This window comes from Nanorana parkeri, unplaced genomic scaffold, assembly GCF_000935625.1.
Source record: "Nanorana parkeri isolate BGI_ZX_2015 unplaced genomic scaffold, ASM93562v1 scaffold17, whole genome shotgun sequence".
NCBI lineage: Eukaryota > Metazoa > Chordata > Amphibia > Anura > Dicroglossidae > Nanorana > Nanorana parkeri.
Genome location: NW_017306285.1, coordinates 3,637,290 through 3,646,454, shown reverse-complemented (window position 1 = coordinate 3,646,454; position 9,165 = coordinate 3,637,290). Strand labels below are relative to the sequence as shown.

General features: G+C 47.8%; 1 protein-coding gene across 1 annotated transcript in view; it reads right to left on the bottom strand.

The window, feature by feature from the left end:
• The window catches only part of RGS19 (regulator of G-protein signaling 19), a gene marked incomplete at its 3' end in the record, with an annotated part of 26,188 nt that extends 24,981 nt beyond the window's left edge, over nucleotides 1-1,207 (bottom strand). The window contains exon 1 of the mRNA XM_018559916.1: nucleotides 984-1,207. Within this exon, the coding sequence (XP_018415418.1) occupies nucleotides 984-1,130 (147 nt within the window). The remainder of the gene's footprint in view (nucleotides 1-983) is intronic.
• Between the last annotated feature and the right edge of the window lie 7,958 nt (nucleotides 1,208-9,165).

Sequence of the window (9,165 nt, the reverse complement as noted above, 5' to 3'; positions counted from 1 at the left end):
ACAGAGTGGGGCTCCCCAGTAGTGGTAGGAGGAAGTATGAGGTGGGGGTCTGGTATGTAGTAAGAGGGGGGCGGTAGTGTTATACTGAATGAGGCACAACAGTATTAGGAGAGGTGGAGTGCACTGGGGGCACAGTTTTATAAAGAGTTCGGCTCCTCGGTACCAGCAGGGGGCGGTATGGGGTTTGGGCAGGGTACATGGTAAAAAGGTGCAGTGTTAGAGCAAAGCTCACTAGTACTGGGGTAGTTATACAGAGTGGGGCTCCCAGTAGTGGGAACAGGAAGTATGAGGTGGGGGTCTGGTATGTAGTAAGAGGGGGGCGGTAGTGTTATACTGAATGAGGCACAACAGTATTAGGAGAGGTGGAGTGGACTGGGGGCACAGGACACACAGTAAGGGGGTGCAGTTTTATAAAGAGTTGGGCTCCTCTGTACCAGCAGGGGGCGGTATGGGGTGTAGGCAGGGTATATAGTAAAAAGGTGCAGCGCTAGATCAGAGCTCACTAGTACTGGGGTAGTTATACAGAGTGGGGCTCTGTAGTACTGTGAGGGGGAAGTGTACAAAGTAAGGGGGCACAGGGTTATACAGAGTGGGGCTCTCCAGTAATAGAAGGGGAGGGGCAGGGTTTTACAGAGTGGGGGCTCTCTAGAACTAGTAAAGTGAAGCCCAGGGTGGGGGCAGGGTACATAGTAAAGGGTGCAGAGTTATACATAGTGGGGCTCCCTAGTACGATGAGGGTGTTACACAGAGTGGAGTAGTAAGGGGTGCAGTGTTACACAGAGTGAAGCCGTATGGGGTGAGGACAAGGTACATGAGGGGTGCAGGAAGAGGAGAGGGCTACAGGGGCAGGGGAGGAGTAGAGGGCAGTGGCGCGGGGGACCCCGGGACAGCCTGGCATGGCTGGAGGGACCCCCGGGGCAGTCCCCCTCTACGCTGATCTAGCCGGGAGGAGCCGGGCAGAGAGGGGGGCAGCTGGTACTCACGATTTGGGCAGCAGCGGAGCCCGGTCTCTTCCTGAAGCACATCCGCTTGGCTGGGGGGAGAGCCGGCACCGGGAGGGAGGGACCCGGGGACCGGGACACACGGGAGGGACCCGGGGACACAGACACAGCCAGCACCGCACTGCGCATGCGCCCCGCCCCCCATTCACTTCCGATCTGTTGCTGCTGCTCCTCCACGTCAGTCACCGAGAGCCGGGCACAGCACTGTACAGCACCGATTACCCGGCTCCACCGTACACTGTACTCATCTACAGCACCGGGAGCCGGCACTGCCATCTCCGACCCACAGCCCCATCCACTGCCGGCACCACTGTACTACCGATCCTCCATCTACCGGCCAACTACTGACCCACCACTGATATACACTGCACTGCTCTACCGATCCATGCACTGCCCTGTTATACCGATCCATACACTGCACTGCTATACCGATCCATACACTGCACTGCTATACCGATCCATACACTGCACTCCTATACTGTTCTCTACACTCTTTCCAGAACACTGGACTCCTATACTGCGCTGCACTTCTATACTACTCCATACACTGCAATCTTATACCGATCCATACACTGCACTGCTATACCGATCCATACACTGCACTCCTATACTGTTCTCTACACTCTTTCCAGAACACTGGACTCCTATACTGCGCTGCACTTCTATACTACTCCATACACTGCAATCTTTCCTGAACACTGCACTACTGTACTGTTCCCTATACTGCACTCTTCCTGAACAGTGCACTGCACTCCTTCCTGAACACTGCACTACTGTACTGTTCCCTATACTGCACTCTTCCTGAACAGTGCACTGCACTCCTTCCTGAACACTGCACTACTGTACTGTTCCCTATACTGCACTCTTCCTGAACAGTGCACTGCACTCCTTCCTGAACACTGCACTACTGTACTGTTCCCTATACTGCACTCTTCCTGAACAGTGCACTGCACTCCTTCTACTACAGAACTGCCCCATACACTGCACTTCTATACATTGTACTACTAAACATCTCCATGCAATGTTCTCCTATACAGTATACTAATATACTGCCCCCGTCTACACTGCGCTCCTTTACACTGTACTGCTCCATACACTACTCTACTCTTCTAGAATGCACTACTCCATTACTGCGTTATACACTGCGTTCCTTTACACTATAATGCAATACCAGCAGTCCATTCCTATACACTGCACTCTCATACACTGTATTACAATACTAGCAGTCCATTCCTATACACTGCTCCGGACACTGCACTCTCATAGACTGTATTACAATACTAGCAGTCCATTCCTATACACTGCTCCGGACACTGCACTCTCATAGACTGTATTACAATACTAGCAGTCCATTCCTATACACTGCTCCGGACACTGCACTCTCATAGACTGTATTACAATACTAGCAGTCCATTCCTATACACTGCTCCGGACACTGCACTCTCATAGACTGTATTACAATACTAGCAGTCCATTCCTATACACTGCTCCGGACACTGCACTCTCATAGACTGTATTACAATACTAGCAGTCCATTCCTATACACTGCTCCGGACACTGCACTCTCATAGACTGTATTACAATACTAGCAGTCCATTCCTATACACTGCTCCGGACACTGCACTCTCATAGACTGTATTACAATACTAGCAGTCCATTCCTATACACTGCTCCGGACACTGCACTCTCATAGACTGTATTACAATACTAGCAGTCCATTCCTATACACTGCTCCGGACACTGCACTCTCATAGACTGTATTACAATACTAGCAGTCCATTCCTATACACTGCTCCGGACACTGCACTCTCATAGACTGTATTACAATACTAGCAGTCCATTCCTATACACTGCTCCGGACACTGCACTCTCATAGACTGTATTACAATACTAGCAGTCCATTCCTATACACTGCTCCGGACACTGCACTCTCATAGACTGTATTACAATACTAGCAGTCCATTCCTATACACTGCTCCGGACACTGCACTCTCATAGACTGTATTACAATACTAGCAGTCCATTCCTATACACTGCTCCGGACACTGCACTCTCATAGACTGTATTACAATACTAGCAGTCCATTCCTATACACTGCTCCGGACACTGCACTCTCATAGACTGTATTACAATACTAGCAGTCCATTCCTATACACTGCTCCGGACACTGCACTCTCATAGACTGTATTACAATACTAGCAGTCCATTCCTATACACTGCTCCGGACACTGCACTCTCATAGACTGTATTACAATACTAGCAGTCCATTCCTATACACTGCTCCGGACACTGCACTCTCATAGACTGTATTACAATACTAGCAGTCCATTCCTATACACTGCTCCGGACACTGCACTCTCATAGACTGTATTACAATACTAGCAGTCCATTCCTATACACTGCTCCGGACACTGCACTCTCATAGACTGTATTACAATACTAGCAGTCCATTCCTATACACTGCTCCGGACACTGCACTCTCATAGACTGTATTACAATACTAGCAGTCCATTCCTATACACTGCTCCGGACACTGCACTCTCATAGACTGTATTACAATACTAGCAGTCCATTCCTATACACTGCTCCGGACACTGCACTCTCATAGACTGTATTACAATACTAGCAGTCCATTCCTATACACTGCTCCGGACACTGCACTCTCATAGACTGTATTACAATACCAGCAGCCCATTCCTATATACTGCACTCTCATACACTGTATTACAATATCAGCAGTCCATTCCTATATAGTTCTCCGGACACTGCACTCTCATACACTGTATTACAATACCAGCAGTCCATTCCTATATACTGCACTCTCATACACTGTATTATATGTAGCGGCTCTGCCCGAAGTGTCCTGACATTGGTCCCTTGGTTCCCTTTCCATCAGCAGCTCTGCCCGAAGTGTCCTGACATTGGTCCCTCATTTCCCTTTCCATCAGCGGCTCTGCCCGAAGTGTCCTGACATTGGTCCCTTGGTTCCCTTTCCCTCAGCACAGATCACATGACCAGTGCCTTGTCAGTCTCAATCCTGGTTGAGTTCCCCTTCCATAGGGTAGTCAGATCGGCTGTGTAGGGCATGGCGCTGCACAGAAGGCTTGCCTGTCCAAATATGTATCCTTCAGTCTGTTCCCATCAAGGATGTAGGATGGTGCACTATTTTTGGGAACTATCAAGGTCTGCCCTGAAGGCTTTGTGTAGACGGCTCAGCATTTCTACACCTCATGGACATTTTTACTTTCACCTGGTGATCCTGCCAGTAACATACTTCCTGTGCTAGGGTGACAACGCTCACTCTCTGTACTGTATCTATGGAGGAACAGCGTTGTCACCTCGTGATAAGTGTGACACCTCCCACTTTCCATAACATAGGGGAAAATGTTTTGTACGCCACAGACAGAACTAGCCAGGACTGATAGTACTGCGTAAGAGAACAGTGCAGGGTACACAGGACGGCACAATTTCTGTCAGGATCAAGTTTTTTTGTGCACTTCGGGTGCAATATATCTAGTGCTTTCCAGCACCCTGGAAGCCCCAAACATCAGGGTACCTTGGTATGCAATGTCCTAAACCTATTGGCTAGTGAGGCCACCTAATGCAGTTATGGAAGGTGACACGGTCAGGCTGTACAACACTCCATTCCAAAGCCACCCAGCAAACTGCAGCAACATTTGTCTGTAAGGTACCAGATGTAACCAGGTCTCCAGAGTATGAAAATAGTAGTCTGTACACCCCCTTCCATAACAGCATTGGGTGCCTAACTAACCAATTGCAAGGCCCCAAGAGTGTCATGTGAGGGGAGGGGCATCATGCCTAAGCCTGCCTGTATTTGCATATTGGTCCACGGGTCCATGAACACGATTATTATATCCTGCTCTAATCAGTTGTCCCACAGATAGCAACTGTCTCATTCTTGTTACCAGCTCAAAATTCCTGTTTCGCCAACTGCAATAGCACTAAAGGCATGCTAAAGTGACCTCTCAAGTGATAATTCAACTGCTCCAGCCTGCCTTATGTGTCATCACACTTTGATAAATCAGGCCCAGTGTCCTTTGTACCGCTAACTTTATCTCTCCTATCTACCGTTCCAGTTACCTTATATAGCCCTACAATGGAACCGCAAAACTTCCTGTTCTGCAGAACAGGAAGTACTGAGGGCACAAGCTTATCCCCCCCTTCCCCCCTCTTTTTTATACCTTTGGTTAACATTTGGAAGTGTTTTTCAGAGACATTGCCTGACTTCAGCGAGATGCACTGCGGAAGACGGTTTCTCGGCACGCTAAACTGCTAGTTTAATGCGGCGACTTATTAACAAAACATGTGCAGATTGTGATCTTGAAAGAAAAAAAAGTGACCCGAGGTCAGATAGCATCTCTGCGTTTCCTCTTTTTCCTTCCTGGATACGTTCTTTTATGTAACGTACACAGTTCTGTGCTTGTTGAACCTTCCCGCCCCCCCCCCTTTTTTATTTTATTTATTAAAACACATGCAGGGATGTCATTGCTGCAGTGCAGGGCCTTGGACTTTATCTGTAGGGGAATCAGAACTTTTTATGCCAAGATATAAACATTGTAGAAAACTATTTTGCAGTCCTGGTCTCAAGTCATTGGAAGCTTAGTCTGTGCCGCATGGCGCTTCTACACCAGAAACAAGAAGATATACTGTACACCCAATTACATAGATCTCATCTAAGCGTGTCAGTGTCAGTATTATTAAAGGAGAATTATGGGGTCAGGGCTTTTCCCAATAGTTCTCCTTAGGGTAACGGGAGGACACAAACTAGCGTCCTCCCGTCACCCTGAGGTCAGTATACCGCGAGCTACAGCTCCCTATATACTGAGACGCGCAGCCGGGACGGATCCCGACATTACTGTCTGGATCCACCCAGCTTCGTGAGTGACAGCTGGCTCCGCCTATCTAGAGACAGAGCCAGCTGTACCCGCCACCTCCCTCGTCCATTCTGCCTGTCAGCGCTGGAGGATTGGACAGGGGAGGGGAGGGGAGGGGAGGGGGGGAATCCAGTCCCTCCCCTGTCACGGCTCTCTGCAGGCACAGGATCGAGAAGTGAGCGAGCGACGGTATGTGTTCTCTCACCTCCCGATCTACTGAGCCAACCTGTGACAGTTTCATTGTCACACGTCGGTTCGAACTATGAGGATGAGTGATTTTCACTCACCTCATAGCGCTCCTTTAAGTGTGCAGCTTTCATTAAAATAACTCCTGGTGAGCCTGCCATGAAGGTTCTTGTTCGAGCACTTTGTTATAGGGTGGCAACGCTCTGTCCCTGTCTTAACGGTGCTCTTGTGTTGTCACCCTGTCACATAGGCTTCCGAGGGAGACTACAAATGTCAGATTCAACACACATTACACAGACATGGTTCGCTGTTGTCACCACCAGGAAATTGACCCCGAGAAATGCCACGCAGCCATCGCTGGAGTGCATGTAGACAGGAAATGGCTTCAGAGAGGCTGCAGGAGATCAGCAGCACTGAGATTTAACAAGGTTAAAACATTTTATTCATAAAAAATTGGAAGGCTTGCTATGAATGGTCCTGATGCCAGGGATGATGTAAATACTGTGCCCATGTACATGTGCTATCCAGTGGCAGAAGAGGATGCCTGGAAACCCGGAAGAGCTGGCAGGAAACACTGCGGGCAGCCAAAGATTGCGCTGGGAAAGGGCACACATTCGTAAAGTAAGGGCTTGTTCACACCAAGTGCAGAGCAGATGCAGACAAGAGCGGTTACAGACCGGATCAAAGCTGCGTCCAATGTGTTCCAATGGTATTTTGGGCTCTAGTTCACACCAGAGCGTTCAGTTCCAGAGCATGTGGAAAAACTGCAGCATGCCCCATTTTTTCTGCTCTGGAACGCACCAAAGTGCATGCGAACGCACTGAAAGTCCATTTTAGGCTAGACATTTTTTTATTTTTTTTAAGAAAAGGCCTGGAGCACGGCAAAAACGCAGCAAAACACACTGCACTGCGTGTGCAGAAACTCATGCAGATCTGGTCCGCATTTGGTGTGAACAAGCCCTAAGCGTGCCCTAATGTGCAAGTATGCTGTGCACAATCTATATACAGTACAGTCTCCTCTCCATTTACTAAAATTGTATCATGTGTGGGCCTGCCTAAACAATCCAATCAATTTGTATTAAGTCAGGTGGGCCCTGCCATTGGTGGATCTGAACGAGATTGTAATGTATGGTCAGCATAAGAGATTTGAGCAATACCTCTATCAGAATTCCCAATTCTACCCTCAGGCCACAGTCACTGCAAAATAAACTGTGGTGGTGACCCCCTTTCTAAGGGCTTGTTCACACCACATGCAGACCAGATCTGCAAGAGTTTCTGCATACGCAGTGCAGAGGGTTGTGCCGCGTTTTTGATGCGTTCCGGGCCGTTTTTGGTTAAAAAAAGTGTGTTTTTTTAAAGTTTAGAATGGGCGTTCCAGGGCGTTTTTGATGCGTTTGCATGCATTCCAGAGCAGATAAAATAGGGCTTGCTGCAGTTTTTTTTACATGCTCTGGAACTGAACGCTGCGGTGTGAACTAGAGCCCAAAATACCATTGGAATACATTGGACGCAGTTTTGATCTGCTCTGTAACTGCTCTGCTCCTGGAACGCGCTTGGTGTGAACAAGGCCTAGAATAATAAAGTGTAGAATAAACAATTATCTGGGGAGTCTGCGTGACAGAGTGAAATCTTTGTTACAGTGTTGCGAGGAACTCATTATACATGAGAGGAAAGGTTACAAAGTCCATCAGAGACCAACCAAAATATGAGGCTATTGCTCTGAACACCATCTGTAGAGTTGTTGAGCTTCCTGTATTAAAGCTGGATCCTGGACCTCCCTGCAGACTACACTGGAATAAAGTCCGGTCCTCAGTCTACCCCAGCAGACTATTGGGGACAACCTTCTGGACTCCCCTTCCTGTAAACATGTTCACAATGCAAAGCATTCAAAGCCCTTAATTAGTTTACAGTGTTCAGACAGTCTGAAGGAGGCCGATACCCAGATATATTCAGGAACTTCTATTAGATCTATGTATTAAAAAAATGCATAAATGGATTAAATTGTGGTGATCAGTTTAGCTTTAATGAGTCAGAGAGGGGAACTGAGTCGTTCAATCAATGTCCCCTTTCATTCTCCTAGTGCTAGGTAAAAAAACATTGCTAGAGGCAACACCTTTTATTTCAGACACTATAGTAAATAAGGCAGTTTAAAGGCTATAAAGAACCCCCATCATCATAAAAATGAATTACATAATATCAGGTTGTGTACTTGCCGTTTGCTGATTTGTAAACTGCCGCACTTGTGGGGACGCTTTCATAGCAGCAAGTTCATTTCCTGTTACAGGTCTGAAAACGAATAGAACATTTATTTTTGTTTTCTAAATGTTACATCTAAAAACAAATACCAGACATAGGTACATATCTGTACATTATCTGTATGGCACAGAGGTCTCCTTTAAGATGTCCTTCTCTTCCGTGCTTCGCAAGCTAGAAAGTCAGTGACTTGGCAGTTGTCGGGGAAACCAAAACTCAGTGGTTTCTGTAACGTTGACTGCTGAGACCATATTAAAAAGTAAATGTATTTATTTTATGTGATTGAAACAAGGGTGTAGCTGAGGAATCGGAATTCTAGACTTGAATGTTTTGTGATTCAATGAGGAAAGGGCCAGGAGCAGGGCCCCCCCTGGAAGAAAGATGCACCTACATACATCGGCAATGGAACCTCCTGTATTTTTACATCCACAGATTCTCCTTAAAATGGTATTTTGGTAGGGAGCCTAAACTGATTTGTGTGGTCCCCTTCAGTATTAATTCCCCTTAATAATGCACCTGCCCTCCATGCAGCATTCCCCTGCACCCCTCCTCCCCTTCTACTGTCCCCATTTAATGCACCTCTCCTCCCCTTCTACTGTCCCCCCTTTAATGCACCTCTCCTCCCCTTTAATGCACCTCTCCTCCCCTTTAATGCACCCCTCCTCCCCTTCTCCTGTCCCCCTTTATTGCACCTCTCCTCCCCTTTAATGCACCCCTCCTCCCCTTCTCCTGTCCCCCTTTATTGCACCTCTCCTCCCCTTTAATGCACCCCTCCTCCCCTTCTCCTGTCCCCCTTTATTGCACCTCTCCTCCCCTTTAATGCACCCCTC